Source organism: Ammodytes marinus (genome assembly GCF_949987685.1).
Source record: "Ammodytes marinus genome assembly, chromosome: 18".
NCBI classification, from domain to species: Eukaryota; Metazoa; Chordata; class Actinopteri; order Uranoscopiformes; family Ammodytidae; genus Ammodytes; species Ammodytes marinus.
In genome coordinates, this window is record NC_137222.1 from 26,636,952 (window position 1) to 26,663,126 (window position 26,175).

The window sequence follows — 26,175 nt, forward strand, 5'->3', positions numbered from 1 at the left end:
ACCGCCAGCCCCACATCGGCGGCGCCCCACCCGTCGGCCCGGCTCAAACGCTTCTACGAACCGCCGCTGCGAGCTTTCCAAACTGGAGTCCCAAGTTGTGGCCAATTGAACGTTGCAATCGTAGTAAATTTGCAGAAAAATGGCCCCTCTTGTGAAGACGTTTTGGTCAACGGCGGCCATGTTTTTTGAGCTATCTCGCTAAAACTTTATACACGTGTAGTTGGTCCCCTAATGCTGTTTACACAATTTGGTGATGATAGATTGAAAATCCATAAAGTAGATAGCACTTGACTGTATTTCAGGTCATGCAAATTACGGAAGAAAAAAAAGAATAATCATGGCTGACCCCTATGGTCCAAAAGGCTTTATTGTAGAGCACCATGAGCTGTACATGTGTAAGAAATTTCAAGTCAATCAGAGTCAGGGGGCGAGGGGCGTGGCCTGTCAAACATCACATTTTTGAATTATTGTTTTTGCATTTGTGGCACCCCCTATGGGTTAATCTCGACGAGCTTTGAGGAACATGCTACCACATGTCTTCTGCACATATCCAGCAAGTTTTATGATGATAGGACCTATGGTCAATGAGTTATGGCCAATTTGCTGAAAAGCCCACCCCTGCGTAAACGTTTTGGTCAATGTCATGTTTTTCAAGCTATCCTACTAATATTTTCCGGAAACGTGCGTCATAGTCCCCCGAGGTCTCGTGAGAAATTTGGTCAATACAGTGAAATTTAAGGAAGTTGTGGTTAAAACCTTGTTATTTCCAGGCGGACTTACATGGTCCCAGAGGCTTTTTTGTAGAGCACCCTAACGTTCACATGTGTGAGAAATGTCAAGTCAATTGGACTTACGGTGTGCGGGGCGTAGCCTCTCAAAGTTTTTTCAGTTGGGACTTCATAACAGCGCCCCCTTGTGGAAAATCAAAAAACTGAATAATAGCACACCCCGTGATAGCCTGGCTCCGCCCGCCTACTTACTTCCGCCCAAATTTAATTTTCCCTTCAGTAGTCAGTCTGGGGCTGTGGTGAATTCATGTGTTTGAGCCAGGCCCCCAGGATGCTGCCTTCTCCGAGCAGCCATTATGGACATGTGGCCAACCCATTGGTATTGCATGGTAAGGGGTGGAGCTTATTTTCATACGGCCCGTAGGCAGATGTCCCTGTCCACACAGTACAAGCAGCGAACAAGATTGTGTCTCTGCACATTTTTTCTGGATATCAATCATAGGCTCATACTTATCTTTAGACCATATACTATTAAAATGTAAGTTTTCTCATTTCAAAACGCCACCTCAAGCGTTTTATTAGCCCAACGGCTTTTAACGGCTTTCAGTTTGTTTTCGCCAGGCTAGATGCTACAGAACGAGACACCCGCCTCCAGTCCGCTACGCTTGCCGCCCTCTTTCTTGATAGGTCCATAATGCCGCTACGTCCATGCTACGTAATGCTTTGGGCCGCATGGAATTTCCGGATTATACTTCCTTGTTGCTTCTCTGCGCCTATGAGCAGCTTTCATAGGAATGAATGGGCGCCATGTTTCAATACGGTGTCCATTTCTTTATATGTCCATGGTTTGAGCTCAGGAAAATTTCCGGCCGTCCAATCAGCGAACAGAGCGAGCGGCTGAGAACGATGACGTCGAAGTCGCGCTCCAGTTTCAGTTAAATGCTGCGTTCCTTTATACTCGGAACTCGGAAAAGTCCGACTTGGTAGTTCCGAGTTCCGTCCTGTTTGTGTTCCAGTGCATCTGCTCGGGAAAGTATGGACGCCTACAACCTTCTCATCCAAATAACTAAACATTAGGCTCTAGCAAGTTACCGTTGCCAGGTACCGGTAGATCCATAGACTACAATATGTAGTGAAGTCGGACATTTCCGAGTTCCCAGTACAACTGGAATGCACCCTCAGAAGCCGGCTCATGACATACGTCACGACCAAACGTAATGCGATTGGTTGGCTGATCCAGAGTGGCACTGGGCAGATCCAATAGTTTTAAACTTCAACAGACACCCGCCTCCAAGTGAGTGAACGTTTGCCAAATAGAGCAGTTCCAGACCTTCTGTACAAATGAAATGACGATGGCTTTTACGCACGCGCTCAACCCAGAGTGAACACGCTCAGAGTTGATTGACCCAACGCTGATCCGCTGTTCTGAAATCGATAACCCAGAGTTGCTCATCTCAGAGTTTGTCAACCCTGCTTCCTGAAACTTCAGCTCATCACAAGATCAAATCAGATGTGTCATTAGTCGGACAGTTATGGGCATGTTTAGGGTCCTTCCCTGTTTGTATTCTTTTGTTTACTAGAGCTGATTGTTGACATGCTGTAGCTATGTTTATGAGTGTTATGTTAGTGACTACATTTCCCAGCACCTTAGTGCCTGGAAATTTGAAATTGGACAGCTGTCGCGCAGTTCGAGAGCCAAATATTTGACACAGACACCTGCAGACTTCACATGAGGAGGATCTGTGCTTGACAAGCCAGCTCGTGTCAATAAACAGTTTCTTTAAGTTTAGCTTTCACAACTTCAAGGAAGGATCTCTCTTTTCTATCACACTACTGAACTCAATATCAGCTGGCGGCTCAGGAGACAGGGCTTTTTGCATCAGCAGACTCTGTGAGCAAAACTACACATTAGCCTATGTCACATCCGCTCTGAGTGCTTTTTCTGTTGTTTTTTGCTTTATATTGCAGTAGCGGCAGTCCAAATGGTGGACACTAGCGACTGGGTTTTGAAAGACAGCAGCAGACAGGGCGTATGGTCATGCAGGTGCTGCCTCGCTGCCATCCATCTTCAAAATCTCTGAAACAGCGATGCCGTATATGGTGATGTATCTAAAGGCAGCTTCCTTCCTTTCAAGATTACCACATTGATCGTCATGGTGGTGGATGCCCCCCTTGTGTCCTGGATTACTGACTACCTGACTGGTGATTCATATTCAATTTATAGTATTATTGCAGAATGTTCCCATAGGTGTAGAAATAGAGAGAACAGTCTTCCCTGGATAAATGCAGAAGTTTTGAAACTAATGAAAGAACGTGATCTTGCATTAAAAATGGCCATTAGAACAACATTGTATCATGACAAATATTACTTTGCCATGTTAAGAAATAAAGTGATAACAGGTCTGAGGAAAGCTAGGGCTGATTTCATTATTGCTATAATTAGTGAGGCACAGGGTAATCCGAAAATAATATGGACTCATGAGACATCATAATGCAGGAAGGTCAATTGAACTTAACTTGAATGGAAAGCTGACTAAGGACCCAGCTGAAATAGCAGTAGCTCTTAATCGACACTTTGTTGATTCTGTAGTTTCAGTATTAACACTGACTCAGAAATAAATATCCCAGGTATTATTAGATCTATCAAACCCTCAAAAGCAAAAGATTTATTTGGTATGGACTCAACCATGCTTAAAGATATCGGTTCATCATTAGCCAATCCCAAAAATTGTTAATCTGTCACAAGGGCAGTTTCCAGGTATTTGGAAATCTGCAATTGTCACGCCAATTTTCAAATCTGGTGATCATCATTCCGCCTGTAACTATAGGCCGATCAGCATCCTCCCTATAATGTCTGAAGTAGCAGAGAAGTGTGTAGCTGAGCAAATCATACAACACCTGAACAACAGCTCATTCCCCCTCCATCCAATGCAATTTGGCTTCAGATCCAACCACTCAACCGAGATGGCTAATTGTTTCTTCATTGAGAAAATTAAATCACTGTTGGATAAGCGTGGCATGTCAGTGCTGTCTTTTCTTGATCTCCGTAAAGCATTTGACATTGTGAATCACAGGGTTCTTCTATCCAAGTTATCCACTTTAAATGTTTCTGCTGAGACACGTCAATGGGTTGAATCATACCTTTTTAACCAAACTCAAACTGTTCGAATAAATAACCAGCAATCTGACACCCTCTCCTTGTCCAATGGTGTCCCGCAGGGATCCATACTGGGTCCACTTTTATTTTGTTTGTATATCAATGACTTGCCGTCTGTGTGTCCAGAGGCCCACATTCAAATGTATGCTGATGATACTGTGCTGTGTGTGCATGGATTGACAAAAACCGAAATTGCTGCCAAACTCACAAATGCTATGGTGAAAATTACAGCATGGCTCAATCAGTGCTGTCTCCAACTAAATGTGTCTAAGCCTGTTGGTATGTTCTTCTCCAAAACAAATGACTCTAGTGAAAACCCAGATGTTCTTGTGTTAGGAGAAAAATTTGAAATTGTTAAAAAAAATTAATAAATTGGCATTATTCTAGACTCCAACTTTAATTTCAGGGCAAATGTAAGAACAGTCTGTAAACGGATAAAATTCAATCTTGCCAATTTCAAACTTATAAGAAACTCCAAGTCCACCCATGCAGCCATGATGTACAGCCATCGGTGTATGAGTGTGTGTATGAATGGGTGAATGTGGTAAGATATGTAAAGCGCTTTGGGGCTGAGAAAATCGGCTAGAAAAGCGCTATATAAGTCAAGTCCATTTACCATTTACCATTTACAGTGCCCTGCAAAAGTATTGGAACAGTGAGGCCAATTCCCTTATTTTTGCTGTAGACTGGAAACATTTGGGTTTGACACCAAAATATGAATAGGAGACAATAGATCAACATTTGAGCTTTCATTTCCAGTTATTCACATCTGGATCTGATACACAACTGAGAAGAAAGCATTATTTGTAAAGGAACACCACATCTTTAGGTGAGCAAAAGTATTGGAACCGATAGACTTAAAATAAATGAAAGTGAATAAGACTTAATATTTTGTGACAAATCCTTCGCTTGCAATAACAGCATCAAGCCTGTGACCCATTGACATCACAAAACTTTTGCATTCTTCTTTTGTGACGCTTTTCCAGGCTTTCACCACAGCCTCATTCAGTTGTTGTTTGTTTACTCTCTTCAGTCTCCTCTGTAGCAGGTAAAATGCATGCTCTATAGGTTTAAGTCTGGAGATTGACTTGGCCAGTCTAAAACCTTCCATTTCTTGACCCTGATGAACTCCTTTGTTGTTTTTGCAGTGTGTTTTGGCTCATTATCTTGCTGCATGATGAAGGACTTTTTGTTTGTTTGTTGTGCATGTACTGTCTGCTTTTGTGGGCTACTGCCTCGATGTCTAACACATCTGATGTTGCTATAAGTCCTAGTCTACATTTTTTAATTTTGTATTTGTCTGATGCTGACTCTTGTTTGTCCTGCATGCTTTATGTATTTTAATGCTTGTATGTGGTTATAATTAATGTTTTATCTGTTACTTTTATATGTTCCTCTTTTTCAACTCTTCCTGTTATTTGCTTTTTAGGGAGCCTATTGTTACATCTGGCCAAGGACTGCAGATGTAAACTAGCCTTCTGGCTAAATCTGGCATATTTACAGAAATGTAAATAAATAAATCAAATATAGGATTTTCTGTGCTTTGTTATTAGAGGGTTTTGGAATTTTAGGTTAGGAGGAGGAAGTCCTGGATCCAACGGTCCAATTGCGGCTGTTCCAGGCTTCCTCCACTTTTGCTTTGTTTGACAGTTGTTTAAGTTTTGGATTGATTTAATAAATTGGCATTATTGTTGAAGCTTTAATTCCATTTTTGGTCTTCTTCCTTTCTCGTTGCTGGCCAATGAATGAGCCATAGCCTATAGTAAAGGGCCGTAACAGTAGATAAAAATTTCAGGTGCCTGAGTCAGTTAGTGCTAAACAAAGTCACTCATAAAAAAGCAACATCATGACAGTTGTATTAGCACCATGGACAGCACTGCACACACAAAACAATAGGGACATTTTGTTATACTCTCTCACATTTAATAATACATTTTATTTATATAGCGCTTTTCTCTCACATTTGACATAGTTATTATTGTAAAACTTATGGCCTTGGGTACTACTACTCTTCCATGGGTCAGGCTGGCCTAGTGTCTTTCCACTATCTTGCCTTTCTCTGTCATACCCGTTCTAGTTTGCTTACCGCCCCAACCACTCCACAGAGCCATCTCCTCTGTACTCCACCTGAGACTGGCGCATCCTGCCTATTTATTATTAATTATTATTATATATGTTATGTTATATAATATATGTTTTAATTACTCATTCATCATTTATACAGTAACCTATCTATTTTAAGTGTATTTTAATTCTGTGTTGCTTTGTTTTTTTGTGAATTGGGGGAATGTAGGGGATGGGGTGGAATTGTTCTTTTTGTTTTTATTCTGTAAAAATTGTGTTGCCTTCACTGTTTTTGAATAGTGCTTTACAAATAAAGTTTGAGTTTGGTTGGCAGAGGGAGGATTTGAAAATGTTGGTAACAACAGGGAATAGCTCTGCAGCACTGTGGTGCAGCACAGCTGGGCTGATGATCGGACTTGACCAGCCGTGCTCCCACAAAGGCACGGTAAGCCTCTTTGGAATATAGCAGTGGTCAGGACAACTTATTGAAGTTAAAACCGAGCATCAGAATGGGGAGGAAAGGGGGTTTAAGTGACTTTGAACATGGCAATGTTGATGGTGCCAGAAGGGCTGGTCTGAGTATTTCAGAAACTGCTAATCTACTGGGATTTTCACGCACAGCCATCTCTAGGGTTTACAGAGAATGGTCCGAAAAGAAAAAATATCCAGTGAGCGGTATTTGTGTAGGCGAAAATGCCTTGTTGAAGTCAGAGGTCAGTGGAGGATGGTTCGAGGCGATAGAAAGGCAACTGTAACTCAAATAACCACTCGTTACAACCAGCGTATGCAAAATACCATCTCTGAACGCAAACACGACCCACATTGAAGCAGTTGGGCTACAGTAGCAGAAGACCCCACCGGGTGCCACTCCTGTCAGCTAAGAACAGGAAACTGAGGCTACAATTCGTACAGGCTCACCAAAATTGGACAATAAAAGATTGGAAAAGTTTTGCCTGGACTGATGAGTCTCGATTTCAGTTGCGAAAGTCAGATGGTAGGATCAGAATTTGGCGTAAACAACATGAAAGCATGGATCCATCCTGCCTTGCACAATCAACCATGCCATGTTAAAAGTCGCTTGAATCTCCTTTCTTCCCCATTCTGATGCTCGGTTTTAACTTCAGCATGTTGTCTTGCCCATGTCTAAATGCATTGAGTTGCTGCCATGTGATTGACTGATTAGCTTTTTGTCTTTATAAGCAATTGAACAGGTGTACCTAATAAAGTGGCCATATACACTCAACAAAAATATAAACGCAACACTTTTGTTTTTGCTCCCATTTTTCATGAGATGGACTTAAAGATCTAAAATTCATTCCAGATACACAATTGTACCATTTCTCTCAAACATTGTTCACAAATCTGTCTAAATGTGTGATAGTGAGCACTTCTGCTTTGCTGAGATAATCCATCCCACCTCACAGGTGTGCCACATCAAGATGCTGATCTGACATCATGATTAGTGCACAGGTGTGCCTTAGACTGTCCACAATAAAAGGCCACTCTGAAATGTGCAGTTTTGTCTCACAGCAAAATGCCACAGATGCCACAAGCATTGAGGGAGCGTGCAATTGGCATGCTGACAGCAGGAATGTCAACCAGATCTGTTGCTCGTGCATTGAATGTTCATTTCTCCACCATAAGCCGTCTCCAGCAACTTCGCACAGCCATTGAAGAGGAGTGGACCAACATTCCACAGGCCACAATTGACAATCTGATAAACTCTATGCGAAGAAGATGTGTTGCACTGCATTTAGGCAAATGGTGGTCACACCAGATACTGACTGGTTCTGAGTCCCCAGACCCCCAATAAAGCAATAAAATGCACATTTCAGAGTGGCCTTTTATTGTGGACAGTCTAAGGCAAACCTGTGCACTAATCATGATGTCAGATCAGCATCTTGATGTGGCACACCTGTGAGGTGGGATGGATTATCTCAGCAAAGCAGAAGTGCTCACTATCACATATTTAGACAGATTTGTGAACAATGTTTGAGAGAAATGGTACAATTGTGTATCTGGAATGAATTTTAGATCTTTAAGTCCATCTCATGAAAAATGGGAGCAAAAGTGTTGCGTTTATGTTTTTGTTGAGTGTATATATACATATATATACATATACAAATACATATATATATACATATACAAATACATATACATATACATACATATATACATATACAAATACATATACATATATATATATATATATATATATATATATATACATATACATACATACACATACATGTACATACATATACATATATACATATATATTCATTCTGACATGTGGCTGATTTCATTTTATGTAATTTGTACTTATATAATAAGTCATTAAGAAATCTATAATTATATAGTATAGTACCATTATGCAGCATTACGACACAAAATAAAACTGGCAAACAAACATGCAAACGTTTTGGGTTGCATAAATCACAGATCTAAGGAAAAAAATTACATATCAAGCATGCAGCACAATAACTGTAAATTGGTCATGCTTCAATCTAAGTAAAAATAGAAGAAGGAAAAGACATACTGTAAAAGCTGGCCATTACATAGTTTTGGCAGCGATCACCAGTAAATTCATTTGGACACCTGAGTAGGAAACAAAAGAAGAAAAAGCATGTATTAGTTATGCAAGAGCTGTGCAAAACCCACAACAGTCATTACTGGTGTTGGCATTAAAGGCAAGCTAGACCAATATGTCTAGCCAAATGTGAGCCAGAGTATTATTAATCAAATCAGACCTTAATATATATACAGTAGGTACAATGATACAGTATCTTGTATTTAGAGGGATTATATGATATACAGTTCTGTCTAGCACTGGTCCTCCTCAAGCTCTTTAGGTTGGATTACTGACATTTTGGTGTACATAAGTCACTCAGGACAAACCTAACTTTTTTTGTATTATATAAGGGGATTCATTGCCCAGACAAGCAATATAGGACCAGATGCATGGTGTGGCAACCAGAGTGAGCATTGATGACTCCCAGTTCTGTTTATGTTAATCCTGATTTTGCAGCAACCAATGTAATATGTTTTACATTTGGACTTAAAAATCCTCATTATGCCTGGACCATAAAGAGCCATAATGTGTGTTGCAGGGAATACCTATTTCAATAGTGTTCTATGTTTTGGTTGCTGAGGGGATGGGGTTGAGGTTGAATGGAATGAGCAGTCTTACCTCCAGACAAGACACACAACTTCAACCTGAGATGGAGATTGCTCTGAACAGCATGGATGAGTTGTGATGAGATGGGTTCATGCTCATTCCAGTGCACTAATCTGCAGAGGAGAGTGTGCTTAAGCCTTTAGACCCATTAAGTGGGGTTCTCTTCAGCTCATAGCAATTGAGTTATAGATAGTCAGGAACAATTCCAAGCTTATCGCCAGATTTGTATCACTGCAGATAAGGGAAACATGGATTCATTCACTATTTCTGAACATGATAGGGGTGAAACACCAGCAATGACGTGTGGGATTGAATACAGTTGTGTCACATACGTTTTGAGTCTGAGACTTTCTTAAGCACAGCTTGTTCACATCGGTGCCCAGTGAATCCCGCCAAGCACCTGTTTGATGGGTAGAAAATAAAATAAATGGACAGCTCTGACTGTTACACACTAGACATGAGTACACATGGACATAAGACAGTGTTCACTCACAAAACACTGACATCTTCTCCTGCATTGATGCAGAGGGCTGTGTGAGTGCATTCCTGTTGCTTGGGCGTACATTTTGAAGAATCCGATACCATAGAGAAAGAGGGTTGTTTGACTCTTTCAGGTTAAATAACCTAAGCCATTAATAAGGAGAATATGTGGTACTCATAATATTCATAATCTAAACTACACATTTTAAGAATCAGTGATTCTTGAGAAGTGGGACAAAACAGGGTGCAATGTTGAAAAAATACAAACCCTATGTTTAGGAAAATTAAATTACATGTATGTATCCAACATATACTAAGCTACTGAGCTAAGGTTTGACACAACCTCCCAGCTTTTGTCCTTTTTATCAAAATGGACTTTTTATCATGCTTCTCCTTTTTCACATGGGCTTTTTAGCTTGCCATTCCTTATTTTGTGTCAACTCCGTCAGACACCAAAACACAAATAAATGTTCCCTCATTTTATGCTAGACCCATGAGATGTATGGTGATCACAAATATTCACCAAAACTGATAGAGCCACAAAAAAATATTTTCAAAATGTATATGAATATACATGTTTTTGATATCTGACGGTGTTGACATATTTAATGTTTCTTAAACTGAACAAATAGAGTTTTTCTAGTGGCAGTTTGGTTTTTCTGTTGATGATAGGTGCTAGTATGAACTACTTCAGGAAAATAAAATTATCGAAACATTTCATATAACTTCTTCAGAAATTGTAAGTCGGTGTTGACGTATCATGGTTGTGACGCAGGACTTTCAAGATTTGTAATGTAAAATATTCTAAAACTACAACACTAATCAGAGCCTGTCTGACTCTAATGTACTCTGCACAGATAGCTTGTGACAATGGCTGTATCCCGTTACAGTCTCGCGGTCTATGAAGGCTATAGCCTATGAAGGCCGATTCGAAGGCCGAACGAGCGTTGTTAAACGGCACGGTCTCCGCAGGTCTCCGTTTACTAGCATTTCCGGTTTGCGTAACAAGCCGTTACCTTGCGTGAGGACTCGCCGCTCCTGTGCTGCCTAGCAACCCTGATAGCTGCCAACGGAAACAGCCTTGTCAACAGAGGAAAAAAGAAAAAGAAGTTGCCTACCAGACGAAAAGAAAAAAAAGTACAAGAAAAAAAGAAAGGAAGATAAAAGTTAAGAAGATGGAGCAACACGTTGCTGTTTTGTTATTTTTTATTTTATTGTATGCCATCTCTGAAAAAAACGCAATGAATCATGGGATATGTTGGGCTGTGAAGGATACATCTGATGCAGCCTTCAAAACCGTGAAATGAAGGCTGCATTTCACGGCTGCATATGAGGAGCCTTGCAAGGAGCCTTGCAAATGGAACAACCTTTGCGCGCCGCTATGACGCAATCGGTCTTCAAATGCAGCCTTCGTAGACCGCAACCCCTGAATCGAGATACAGCCTACAGGTCCTTCACGGAGACAGCTGCCCCTCATATTGCCTGATTTTATTACATTTTAATGAAATATCTGACGGTGGTGACAAAAAGTGTCCCCCCACTTAGAAACCTTATAAAACATGAATGTGTTGTAGAAAAAAAAATATTGATATGAGAGATTATTTAGTGTTGCCTTTGATGAAAAAAGCTCTTTTTAATCATTAAAGTAAATTTATAATAGGTTTTATTGCATATGAAAGATTGAAACCTTCTCTGTGGACACACTGTTTTTGACGTCATGAGAAGATAACAAGTGTCATAAATTTGACATAATAATAATACATTTTAATTTAAGGGGATAATTATGCTCCAGACATTCTATTCTTAATCCCTAATAACATCTACAATTTTAAATATTTTTATTTTTAAAGATAACAGCAGTTACATTTTGTCCCAGCCTTTTGTCCCGGTTCTCAAGAATCACTGGAATCATATATATATATAGCCTATATATATATATATATATATATATATTTTTTTTTAAACAAAAATAATCCAGATATCAAAAAATCTCAAACCAGTATCACGCCAAAGCGTGTCATAGAACCACCGGTTCACGAGACAAAGCGTGTCAGTGTCACGTTTGCCTTGCCAAGGCGTGGACATTACACACCTGTTTGGCGGAGGACTACCAGCAGGGGGCAATATTTCAAGTCAATGTCAACAAGTCTGCACAGCGCAAAATGTAACATATCAACGTGCTTTAGTAAATAGTGGACATTGTGCCCGTGTCATGTGACCAGAGACGAGCCTATAGCCGCAGCCCTTCAAAGCTTTTAATGGCCGCCAAAAATTGCCTTTTTTTGTGGGAATTATGAGCTAAAAAGAGCATAGATGTTGTGTGACAATGTTTTTATAAGATTTATAGTGAGAACTTTGTACATTATTTTCATAATCTTGATACAGTAAATTCACATGATCTGTCTGAAGTCTGTTAGTTGTCACGAAGATCTATGGATTTCTTTTGTGACACAAAGACGTCACCTGCTCACGTAACTCAAAGATCTCACAAACACACACGTACAGCGCAGTTGACAGAGCACTCACTCCGATCTTTTTTCCAAAAGCCATCTCGCCAGTAAATTGAAGAGAAAGACAAACGAAAAGCGTTTCATAGTTTTAACAGACAACATTGACGTTGCCTTGATAACTCAACAATAAAATGGGTTAACATTTGGACTATTGATTCTGAGAAATAAAGTTTGTTTTGGTAGATTTCAAAAGCGGAATCCTACATTACCCATCATCCTTAGGGCTGGGTTGACAAATGGCAGTTGAAAACAACTCTTTGGCTAAAATATTTGAAATACAAGAATTTGTCTACTTTTCTTCATATAAAGTTCCTAGGTTCCTAACTCGTCTATTTTATATATTTAACAAATAGGTCTATGCTATGTTTTTATGACCTAGACTTTGCATACAAGAAGAACCAAAAATGGGCCAACTTTAGAGATTTTAAAACATAATGCAATCGACAAACTAAAATCCAGATGAATTGAATATACATGAATCGATGGATTGATTTATATTAGGACTGTCAAAATTAACGCGTTAACGCACGGTGATTACTTTCTGGAATTATTGCACTCTTTTTTTTTATGCATGCGCAGAATGACCCACCCTGTGCATCCCACCAGCTCTGCACTACACTCACTCTAACGTTGTGGCTGACCCAGGATCAGCTGTGCGCGGCCAAACATAGCCGCACGCTAGCCTACGTTTTGAACGGTTTACGCCACGTCTGTTTCGCGGCGTAAAGTTGCTTTTGGAAGAAACAGGAGGAGAAACATTGTCTGCCCCATGAAGGCTTGGGCCGTGTAGAACACCAAATAAATGCCATTCTATAGCCTATATTTGCTCAAAGACATAGAAAAGAGACAGCCAAATTGAACTATGGTGTGTTAGGCCTATGTTTTAGTTTGATTTTAATTTATTAAAAAAAAACAAATTTTAAGTGTAGGGGAGAACGGGGGAATCTGAGGCATCGGGTAATGTGAGCCACCCCCTGTATCTAAGCAACGGAAAACATTTGTGGTCATGTGAGATATATGTTTTCAAGCCCCTCTCATTTCCCCATGGCCCTGATAGAGAGGACCTCATGGTGCTGTGGTAAGCAGGTTTTTTTCACCAAAATAGGTATTTTGCATGTAAAAGTAAATGTTCTTGCTGACAACTTAATCAACTGTTGTGCCAAAGCAAATGTATTCACATAGAAAAACTTCTATCAAACGTGTTGATGAACAACATATGAAACCATGTGATGCTGATAACTGAAGATTAGCCTGAAATGCTAAGAGAGGTAGTTTTTTCTCAAATTGTGGTGGTGGGGGAAAGTGAGCCAAATGCTGCTTTCCCCCACCATGAGGCACAAGTTAAGTTTAGTCTTAAACATAGTTTAATGTAATATTACATAGCATACGTTTTATTTTAATGTCATACACATTGTAGAAAAGCCATCATGCCAAGGAAATACACCAGGAAGACGACCTTGGGCAACCACACGGAAAGAGCACCTTCTCATCTTTCCCTGTAACCTTCAGGGCTGGAATGTAGAGTAGGCCTAGTTGTAGAGTATGACAGGCTGATGTTATAATCCAGTTGGGTCTTCTCCTGTGTTCTGAGTCCCAGGCTGTTCTCGCTGGTTCTGATTTTCCTATGGTTTGACCCCAAGACACTAGATGGCTCTAAGGGTCCTGTGTTCTGACCCCCAGACTGTGTTCTAATCTAACTGGTTCTATATTTCATTTGAATCTTATTAAAACCTTTTGAATTATAATATGTTGTATTTGATTTTGTTCAGAGTTACTTTCAAGTGTTTAGAACATTTTCTTTGCTTAATTGACCAAATCCCATCATTCTTTTACTAGTCCGACATTAGTTCTGGAATGTGTGGCTAGCTTTCAGGATTCTTACTGTTACAATATGTGTTGTTATGGTAGTTTCAGAGTGGAAAAGGTAAGTGGATCAGTTTACCCCACAGCTGGGGTAAAGTGAGCCACATGACAACTTTTTTAAAAACAATCATATTTTCACTGCCCTTTGTCTTGAAAAAATTCTGCTAATGCCCATTTCTAGGAAACATCCTGAATTAATGGGAAATGTGTAAATTTGAGTGATAAATCATTTTAGCTCCCTTAGAGGGGAGCAAATGTAAAAAGTGGCTCAGATTACCCCGTTATATATATATAGGGGATATATATATATCCCCTATATATCCGCTTTGTCATTTATCTTTCCGTTCCTGCAACAATATACAGAGAAATTTGAATTTTTTGGGGCATATTTCGAATGGTAGAATTATTTGTGATTAATCCGATTAAAAAATGTAATAGTTTGACATCCCTAATTTATATAGATACTTTATCCCGAAAGGGAAATTTCAGTGTCCCAACAGCAGTTATAATGATTACAGTCTACACAGTACATTTGTCGTAATCTGTTGTCCAGGTGAACGTCCAGAAGTTTGTTTGTTTTTTATTTATTTTTTTATATATAGGGGAGAGTGGCCTAAGTTGTGCCGATGGGCAAGTAGTGCCACCCCTTGTTTCTAGAAAACCATAGAAGAAATTGGAATTTCCATGATCAAGGTTTTTTGATTACTGTGTCTGAACAATTATAGACACGTTTGAAAACATTTGACACATGTTTTAGTGCTTTAGTATGCTACACTTTGTGTCTATATAGTTAGCGCGATGTCAGCCCTAAACTGCTGCATCATGCTTATTATCCAAAATTCTGGGGATGGGGTGATTTGTGCCAGAGGGCTTAGGTGAGTTATAAGTAAGTAAGTAAAATGTATTTATAAAAGCACATTTATAACAGTTTGCATTCTGTAGGTAAAAAATGAAGGTAAAATAACAATAACCAAAATAAAAGACATAAAGCCCAGACATCCACATATGAACAAATATAGTAGTACAGAGGTAAGATAGTTAATGGGGAGGAAAAACCAGGGTGTACAGATGGGTTTTGAGCCATGATTTAAAGGTAGAAATGGAGAGGGAATCTCATATGCCAGGTGGCAGTTGGTTCTACAAGGGCGGAGCAGCTATTGCAAAGTACATTTCTGAGAGTTGTGCCATTGGCATGGCTGTATACGCTGGTCACCAAAAGAAAGTGATTGTCTACAGTAGCTCAGAAGAGACTGACATCTCAATTCCACTTAACGACACCACTGACAAGAGTTCAGATGGCCAGAAAGATCATGATGGTGACTTTGTCATTGTCAGCTTTGCAGGCAAAACCACCTAGATCTGCTAGGCCTTGTTTAAGAAAATTGACCTTTAATCTTTGTAAAATATTTACTTTAAATAAACCTTAAATAAGTGATTGTCTAATGGATTTGTCTTGCATTACAGTTTATGAGATATATATCAATGGCACAATTTACCCCATGGTATTTTCTCCAATGGCACAACGATATATATCAATGGCACAATTTACCCCATGGTATTTTCTTCAATGGCACAACTTACACCACACCGGGGGCAAGTTGTGCCACAAGACAACTTTTTTTCCGCAAAGCTATATTTCTTCAACAGTTTATTCCAGATCCAAAGTTTTTATTGCCAGGGATGCACAACACCCTGAAATATATGTATATATTTGAGATGGAGACTTTACTGTCAAGGCCTCACTTTAAAGTCACTTTGAGTAAAAAGTGGCACAACTTAGGCCACTCTCCCCTAGGCTATATATATTTTAACACACAAAACAGGGATCTTTGCATGCACATAGTATGTATATATACACTACCGTTCAAAAGTTTGGGGTCACCCAGATAATTTTATGTTTTCCATGAAATTTCACAGTTTTAATCATCAAATGAGTTGCAAAATGAATAGAAAATAGTCAAGACATTGATCTGGTTAGAAATAATGATTTATATTTGAAATGATAATTTTATCCTTCAAACTTTGCTCTTGTCATAGAATCCTCCTTTTGCAGCAATTACAGCCTTTGCAGACCTTTGGTATTCTAGCTGACAATTTGTTGAGGTATTCTGAAGAAGTTTCACCCCACGCTTCCTGAAGCACCTCCCACAATATCTGGTAATAAATCAGGCTCTGAAATGGAAACTGTCACCTAATGTGTCTGACGTTAATGTCTTTCATTCCCCATTTAAAAGAAGGGACAGTCTGTTTACTGCACAGTATTATAGCTTGCCTACATAATACAGCAAATATAAAACACTCAGCAATGCTGTGCAGCGCCAGCTTAATACTTTTGCTGCTGCTGATATGCGTAACTTAATTCTTAAAATAGACTATTGCTTCTCATCCGGAAGCGTAATGATGCTCTTGACAAAAAGGTTTTGCCTTGTTTTTTTCTGAATTGCCAAGGTGATTCTATCAGAGTTATGGGATAATATCCCTGTTACCCATACCATAAACTCATTCGTTAATATTTCTTAATCTAGTGGGAGGAGCAGAGAAGTTTTAATTTTTTTAGTTTTTTAGAAGTGGATAAGTGGGAGGATCAAGCATTTGTTTCTCCTGTTTCCATGGTGAATCATGTTATCAGCGATCCATTGACGATGGCTTTTATGCACACGCTCAACCCAGAGTGAACACGCTCAGAGTTGATTAACCCAACGCAGCAACGCTGATCCACTTTTCTGAAACCGAAAACCCAGAGTTGCTCATCTCCCAGAGTTTGTCAACCCTGCTACCTGAAACAGGCCTCTGGCGTCTCCCAGAAGATAATAAGACGATGTACAAGAGGCATCATTATGGGAAAAAAATATTTTTTACATTTACATTTGAACAAAAAGTGGCATGTCCAAAATTATTCATACCCCTCTCAATAGTCAATAAAAAAGCCTGTATTGGCTATTACAGCAATCAAACGCTTCCTATAATTGCTGACCAGCTTTTTGCATGTCTCCACTGGTATTTTTGCCCAGTCATCTTTAGCGATAAGCTCTAACTCTTTCAGGTTGGAGGGTCTCCGCCATCACCCTGATCTTTAGCTCCCTCCACAGATTTTCAATTGGATTCAAGTCAGGACTCTTGCTGTACCACTGTAAAACGTTAATGTGTTTGTCAGCTAACCATTTCTTCACCACTCTTGCTTTGTGTTTTGGGTGGTTGTCATGCTGAAATGTCCACTGGTGCCCAAGGCCAAGTGTCTCTGCCAACTCCACTGATGAGAGTTCAGATGGCCAGAAAGAGGATGATGGTGAATTTGTCATTGTGAGCTTTGCAGGTAAAACCACCTAGATCTACTAGGCCTTGTTTAAGAAAATTGTCCTTCAATCTTTGTAAAATATTTACTTTATTTACTTAAAATAAACCTTAAATAAGTAATTGTCTAATGGATTTGTCTTGCATTTCAGTTTATGAGATATATATCAATGGCACAATTTACCCCATGGTATTCTCTCCAAAGGCACTTACAACTTACACCACACCGGGGGCAAGTTGTGCCACAAGTCAACTTTTTTTCCGAAAGCTATATTTCTTAAACAGTTTATTTCAGATCCAAAGTTATTGTTGCCGGGGATGCACAACACTCTGAAATATACACTCAACAAAAATATAAACGCAACACTTTTGTTTTTGCTCCCATTTTTCATGAGATGGACTTAAAGATCTAAAATTCATTCCAGATACACAATATTACCATTTCCCTCAAACATTGTTCACAAATCTGTCTAAATGTGTGATAGTGAGCACTTCTGCTTTGCTGAGATAATCCATCCCACCTCACAGGTGTGCCACATCAAGATGCTGATCTGACATCATGATTAGTGCACAGTGTTGAGATAGGCAAGAATATTGCAACTTTTCATTGTACATCTCTTGTTCTTAGGAGAATGTGAAATGTATATTTCTTGTTTTCGTAGGGAAAAGTATGATATTTTTAACAAGACAGGCAAGGTAACAAGTGACCTTTAATATTAAGGTAGAATCACTAAAAGTGTTGTATTCAAGTTTTTATCCTGAAACATATACATAATTGTGAATTCATAAGACCTCTCTGAAAAGGCATGCCTGGGCTTGTCCTGGGACAGGTCAGGGGTGAGAGAGACAAGGGGGGCAGTGGGTCCTTGAGCTGGACACACACACCCTCATCTTTACCCCCACCCTCTCTCCTCCTAATACACACACCCACTGTCTCTGTCTTCAGACTATTTAAGGCCAGGGTTTTGAGCAAGAAGGTCTGCTGGTTTTTGGGGAAGTTTTGACTGTTCCAATTTTTTGTTCTTTTAGCATGGACGAAAAACTTAGAAGAAAAACTCGAAAGAAACACTCTGAATCTTTTTGAGTGCAAAATACTTAGAAAAATTGAGGGGAGTTATTTTTTCTTTTTAAGAAGGGGAAGAAGCTCTGAACCAATTCTTCTTTTTTCTATGAAGATTGGTAAGGAAACATTTGGGTTACTAATAGGAATTAATTGATGAACCAGGTTGTGGAATGGCATCAAGTTGAAGTTTTGAGCTGTTATGACCAACTTTTCCTGAGTTTATGGGTCGCAAAATCACCATTGTTATAAGAGTTTGAAGAAATTCAAATTAATATGACTTTGGTGAAAGCTCGGCCATAACCAATAAAGGATATTTAAAGTTGTGTAAACAGTGGACAAACCTTATTGAAGAGAACTCATGAACTAAATTCAATGTGAACAAATTACATAAAACAAATAAGCTAAGTCTTATACTTATCTACATATATTTAACCACATTAATGGGAGTGTAGGTACTTATTTTCCTTCCTTTCATTTTATTTTATCTTTTCTTTCTATATTGTGAACGTATAATCTTTTTATATTGGTTGAATAAAATTTCTTGAAAACGTTATAAATCTTTGGCCTGAGTTTTTAGTTTAGAGTTGGGAACAAGGACCTAATTAGGGTTTTTCTTTAAAGAGATCGCGGCGCTTCTGAGGTAAGCAATTCAAACCTACACTACGGCTACACTACTGATAACAAAGAATACACATCCCATAAACACACTCCTTGAATAAAGGAGGGAATTGCATTTATCTATTGGCCAAGCTCATCCAGGTGTATGAACTTAGTGAGGACTTAACGGTAGTCTTTTGAAGCCAGGGGTAAATGTGAGGTATTCATCCACCAGAATAATTAAAAACCTATTATCTAATCTCCTCCTTTCTAAAAACTTATCTAGGATAAAGGTCTGAAATCTGGACTTAACCTAGGATAAAATTAGAAGTGACAATTGTACGGGTCATTAGGGGATCAAAACAGGGGGAGATCTGGAGATAGGCAGGAGTCAAAGGGTCACATGCTTTAAACCAGAGCCTTTAAGGTATTAAAAGGTGTGAAGGTTTTTGGTGAAAAGTAAAACCTTTTGGGAATTGTGTGAATCGGCTTAGGTCCTTCTTTCCACGTTGAAGGGTGATGGTCAATGAACACATAAACTTTATAGTGGAACAGGTTTATTCAAGGAACAAATAGACTTGGCGGGCTATATATACACGGAAACGTCCTGTTATTAATTCAGGGGTGTTTAATCTGGTGAAGGGAATACCGGCATATTCATTAACAGGTGTGCCTTAGACTGTCCACAATAAAAGGCCACTCTGAAATGTGCATTTTTTTGCTTTATTGGGGGTCTGGGGACTCAGAACCAGTCAGTATCTGGTGTGACCACCATTTGCCTCATGCAGTGCAACACATCTTCTTCGCATAGAGTTTATCAGATTGTCAATTGTGGCCTGTGGAATGTTGGTCCACTCCTCTTCAATGGCTGTGCGAAGTTTCTGGATATTAGTGGGAAAGTGGTGCACGCTGTTGTATGCCGGTCAAGCACATCCCAAACATGCTCAATGGGTGACATGTCCGGTGAGTATGCTGGCCATGCAAGAACTGGGACATTTTCAGCTTCCAAGAATTGTGTACAGATCCTTGCAACATGGGGCCGTGCATTATCTTGCTGAAACGTGAGGTGATGTTCATGGATGTATGGCACAACAATGGGCCTCAGGATCTCATCACGGTATCTCTGTGCATTCAAAATGCCATCAATAAAATGCACCTGTGTTCTTCGTCCATAACAGATGCCTGCCCATACCATAACCCCCCCACCACCACCATGGGCCACTCGATCCACAACATTGACATCAGCAAAGCGCTCACCCACACGACGCCACACACGCTGTCTGCCATCTGCCCTGAACAATGTAAACCGAGATTCATCCGTGAAGAGAACACCTCTCCAACGTGCCAGACGCCATCGAATGTGAGCATTTGCCCACTCAAGTCTGTTACGGCGACGAGCTGGAGTCAGGTCAAGACCTCGATGAGGACGACGAGCATGCAGTTGAGCTTCCCTGAGACGGTTTCTGACAGTTTGTGCAGAAATTGTTTGGTTATGCAAACCAATTGTTTCAGCAGCTGTCTCAGTGGCTGGTCTCAGACGATCTTGGAGGTGAACCTGCTGGATGTGGAGGTCCTGGGCTGGTGTGGTTACACGTGGTCTGCGGTTGTGAGGCCGGTTGGATGTACTGCCATATTCTCTGAAACGCCTTTGGAGACGGCTTATGGTGGAGAAATGAACATTCAATGCACGAGCAACAGATCTGGTTGACATTCCTGCTGTCAGCATGCCAATTGCACGCTCCCTCAATGCTTGTGGCATCTGTGGCATTTTGCTGTGAGACAAAACTGCACATTTCAGGGTGGCCTTTTATTGTGGACAGTCTAAGGTACACCTGTGCACTAATCATGATGTCAGATCAGCATCTTGATGTGGCACACCTGTGAGGTGGGATGGATTATCTCAGCAAAGCAGAAGTGCTCACTATCACACATTTAGACAGATTTGTGAACAATGTTTGAGAGAAATGGTAATATTGTGTATCTGGAATGAATTTTAGATCTTTAAGTCCATCTCATGAAAAATGGGAGCAAAAACAAAAGTGTTGCGTTTATATTTTTGTTGAGTGTATGTACATATTTGAGTTGGAGACTTTACTGTTAATGCCTCGATTTAAAGTCACTTAGAGTGGCACATCTCACCCCACTCTCCCCTACTAGAAAATAAATATCTTGAATATTTATTGTCATCAACCATGGTTTTAACCTCTTGTGTTAACATTGTCAATGTTGTGGGATTTATTGGCCCCCAGGGTCAATCATATGTAGTGATATCGATTGTCATGGCTACTGATGACATGCAACTGTCCACATTGAAAGGGACACAGGTATGTATCCTGAATCAAAGGAGTGGAAAGTTACCTTCGCTCTGGACTTTTGGGAATATTCAAAATAGGGAATTACTGGAATTAACTAAATGGCCGTAATTTACTTATTTTTTTTCATATCCAAACATAAATCTAAACGTATAAACACTATGTTTGGTCATAGGCAGACAGACATCCATGCAAAATAATTCAATAAAAAAACCTTACATTTGAACAGATTTATTTGTAAATAGAACTTTATCAAGTTTAGATTATTTTATGAACAATCAATAATTTCACTGAACAACAAAATTGCCCCCCATGTGATGGAGGAATGCACAGTGCATGTAGGGGGCGTGGCCTCAGTACCCCTGCAGTAAGATGTGTGCTATGTGCAACTTGCCAAGTGTACTTGCATGAATTCTGGTTGTTTTAGTCAAGATTATGCTAAAATATATTTTCCGCAACTATATTTATAATCATTGTTTAAGCCTATGTAAACCTGGTCTAGTAAAAATCAATATAATGTCCCCTGTTCCGGTGGGTTGCCCTGGTCGCTCGGGCTGGGGCAAATTGGCGTTTGACCGTGGGCGCCGCTGCTGCGGGGTGTGATCATGCCTTGCCTGTGGATGTGCGGTCGCGGCGGCCTGCAATTTGTGTTTTAATTGTTTTTAAACTGTTTTAATCATTTATCCCAGGTCTGCTCTGTGGCGTCGCTGTTGGCGTCTGTGTTTCTCTGCCCGGCGTCGGTGCTCCTCCGACCAGTCCTGGCTCTGGGTGTGCCGATGGCGGCGGCGGATGCGTCGTGTCCTTTGTGCTCGGTGCCTCTGGCCTTGCCTCATGGGCTGGGCATGGCCGGTCCGGAGGGCCTGGATGGGCTGTACGGGCCGCCCCACTGGGAGTTTCTGCTGTGGTTGCTCCTCGTGGCAGCGGTGCATTTGGCTATTCCCTATTCTATACTGTCTATTCTCTATTTATGGCCCCGGACCTCCTCGGGACTAGTGCCGCACTGGGGCTTGCTCTCTGGGGGCGGGGTACTGGCTCTAGGTCTGGGGGGCTGGCGCCGATTGTGTGTCGGCGGGGAACGGTAGAGTGTTGTTGTGCCTACACAGAGTGTCTCATTTGAAATGTTGTAATGGGTTAAGACTGATGCCAAAGTGCATTCCAAGAGACTAAAGTCTAACGCATGTTTACATAAGTTTCTCTGTAGATGCAACCATCCCAGACCCCTGCGGAGGTCATAAACTCATTTAAGATGTGATAGTCCCTTTTAAAAGGTTGGTTAATCCTACCAGACCTTTGGGGACTGATTCTCTACAAGTTACACAGGATGAAACTCTTATTGGAAGCTACCATAAAGTTCAAACCAGACATGGCAGGGCCCAGGCACCCTGCTGTGTCTACCTTATCTCAACTGTGAGACACAAGCTTCAAAGCTCTCTTTTCCTAAGGAAGGAAAAGCATCTTATTGGCTGGTTTGAATGTAAACACTGCTTGCTGATTAGACAACTAACTTCTGATTGGATGAGAATGCATTTGGACTGTTTTAATACAGGATGCAATCCTCTCATCTTTGCCATTCGCCTCCGGCTTCCAGCCGTGATAGAAGGTACGACATGCTTACACCTGAGGCCTAGGATTAAGCAACTCCAAGTCCCAGTCTTTATACTCGCTGGACGAGTTCATGGACTGCTTGAAACATCTCCTCTGTTTTCCCGGATTCGAGAGAGTTTTCCTACAGAAAACCGCTTCACCAGAGCTGAAGCACACCTCAGCCTCTCCTCAAAACAGGACCCCCACACGCGCAAAGCGTGAGCAAAGACGCAGGATCCCTTCATCAAGACGCCTGCACTGCCCGTTTCACGGACCGGAGCCAGCCAGCGGACCCGCCGAGAAGTGAAATCACTTATCATCTGGGCCGTTCCTACGCTGCCCCAGATGCAGCGCCAGCAGAGAGCAAGGCCCGACGCAGAGGGAGTTCTCCGCTTCCTCCTCTCCTCCTTGCCAACGCTGCCCATCGGACCGCAGACAGCCCGCTATTGCCAAGAAGAGCTGCTGATCCCCTGCTTTCCTTCCCTTGGCATGGTGTGGCACGCTGCCCTTATCAGCTGAGCTGGTTCCACACCACTGTCTTCCACAAGACGCGCTCCATCAGCGCACAAGGCCCGGCAAGCGGCCTTTTTCTCCTCCTATCTACTCCAGCTGCCTTCAACCAATCATCGCTGGACCAAGAGATTCACGTGAGGCTATTGTCTGGGCTAAGATAGTTATTTTATGTTGTTCATTAACTGAAAGTAAACGTAAGAGCTGACGAGCTCACTATTTCCTGATTTAAAGTAATTCTGACTCACTTATGTTTTACATAAGTGTTTTTCGCTCACAGTGTTTTTCTCCCGTTAACCGGGAATGTATTGATGTGTAGTTGCTGTCACTCTTATAGCCGGTGAATTCTTTCCTCTTTATCAATTCAACTCAGTGTACGTAAATGCGCATTTGCAGTCACTGTGTGATTGGAGGAAACAGTTCACTACGCACTGGAGCTGCAGCTACTGTCTTTTGTTTCCTCTCCTTCTCATTTCTAACTACGTACATCACACTAGGGATGTAACAATATACCGCAAAACGGTCGTGATATGAAAAGGCCACGAATGTCAACCGTAAGTTTTTTCTTGTTATACCGCGTCACGGTATTACAGGCGAGCGTGCATGGTAAATGCGCTCCGTCATTGTGGAGAGTCTGGTGAGCAATGTTGTCATAAACGTAGCACTCAATCTAACACTGTATTGGTCACACCAACATTGGAAACCAAACAATAACACATTGACACAACATCTTATCACTGAAACATGACTTCTAACTTTAAACTGAACAGTCACGTCTCACGTGGGCCGTTGTTTACACTAGCGCGTGCAGCTTCGCCACATTGAGTCACGTAGCAGCAAAGAAGAGAGAGAAAGAGAAAAGGGAGCTAGATAGAGAAAAAGATTGACAGAGTAGCTTACCAGACTGAAGAGAAAGTTGCTCGCGGGTCAATTATATCATTATGAATCCAGGCGAACGTGAGGAAATGAGATTATAAAAAAAAAAAAAAATTAGAACAGAATAGAATAGAATCCACCGCGACCGCGCGTTAAATCCCCGGTAAAGTCGGCGAACTTCCGTGAAAGGCAGATGAAGGAAATAAGTCCAAAGATCCTTGATATATTCATCACAACTTCACGTGAACTCAGCATAGACAGTATATAAAAGCTACCAGCATGTTGCGCAATCCTATGGAATCCCTACTATGTCAAATTTAGGTGACACTACTTTGGTCAAATGAAGGTGACGTTGCGAAAGTGTGAGGAAGGGAGGGGGAGAGGAGTGCACTGCAAAAACATTGATTTTGAGACTGCAATTTAAGTTAATAACAAATAAAAATCATAAATAAATATTTTACAGAGTTCATTGTGTCTGTCATAATGTAGGCCTATTAAGGTAAAACATGGCTTGTAAAAATAGAGTTGATAAGCAAATAAAACATAAATAAATGGGAAAATTATCACTCTATTTAAATAATTTTTATTTTATACATACTTTTACAGTTACAGACAAGTGACTAAATTAAGTTTAGATTTAAAATTCCTATTTCAGTTTGAAAAATATAGGTGTAATGCTTCTTTAAAAACAGCAGTAGAGAAGCAGTGTCTTTGTTTTGGTGATAAGTTGTTTAAATCTCTCAGAAATCTCTTCTTCATATTAAGATATAAAAAGTTTGGATTATTCTTGCGTTTATGTTTTATTTAAATCAGAGTTACACCATTTAATTTAAGGGGGTAGAAATGAATTCGGCGCTTAATATCGTATCATGATATCGTGATATCAATCGCAATATCGTATCGTACCCAAAATTTCATATCGTTACATCCCTACATCACACACACACACACACACTGACACTCGTGATTTCCCCCTCAAGTATTCTTCATGAATACATGAGTGTTGAGTTTCTGTAATTTTAAAGTTAAGATCGCGTGAAGACAAACCCAAAGTCTCCCCGCATCATCCTTTATAATTCTTATGTGTTTGATTGAAGCAGTAGGTTACATACATGCTTTGCATGCTACTTCCCCTACTGATGAAAGGTAGAATATTCAACTTTCAGAAGTTGTCCACCACATTGCTTTTAGCAATTGATCTACCCGTGGATTAAAAGCCACCTCAAACTCTCGCGTGACGTCAAACTCTCACGTGACGTCAAACTCTCGCGTTTGACATCTAAATTCATGACGTTCCTCTGTTCCTCTGTCACACACACACACACACACACACACACACACACACACACACACACACACACACACACACACACACACACACACACACACACACACACACACACACACACACACACTACACATGTGCACACACCCGCACATAAATAGAAATACATGGGTTTGATTTTAAACTGTTCTTATTATTGCTTGTGCTATGTCTGCTTTCTTAAATTAGATTAGTTCATGGTTATTGACTTATGTGTATCGTTTTAATCAACTTGCCTAAGTAAATAAACCCTTACATTTTGATTTTAAGAAGCAGTGTCTGTGATATTTGTGTCTTGTATTTCACTAATGGCTGGTAAATAAGGTTTATGCTCGAATATTCACTCCTTCATTATCTTAAATGTACATTGTAACCAACTTTGACATTTTCAAGATAAATCCCTTTAACATTATGAGACTGTTTTCTGATTTGATACAAAGTTCCCTTTTACAAAGGGTGGTGCTCCGTAGGTATTAATAAGTAATTTGATTAGCTGGACTAATTTAATTGATCATTAATTAACAATTTTTCTTAATATTATAATTTCCATGAAATTAATAATATTCTTGACTTTGACCAAATCTACCCCTTATGAATTCCCAACAGTGTAAATTAATGTTAATTGTGTTCATTTTGTT

At 40.3% G+C, this 26,175-nt stretch overlaps 1 protein-coding gene across 2 annotated transcripts in view; it reads right to left on the reverse strand.

The window, feature by feature from the left end:
* The window catches only part of nrg1 (neuregulin 1), a 68,965-nt gene that overhangs the window by 30,781 nt on the left and 12,009 nt on the right, over positions 1-26,175 (reverse strand). For both annotated transcript variants that reach the window (XM_080046841.1, XM_080046842.1), the window contains exon 4: positions 8,489-8,547. In XM_080046841.1, the coding sequence (XP_079902967.1) occupies positions 8,489-8,547 (59 nt within the window). The remainder of the gene's footprint in view (positions 1-8,488; positions 8,548-26,175) is intronic.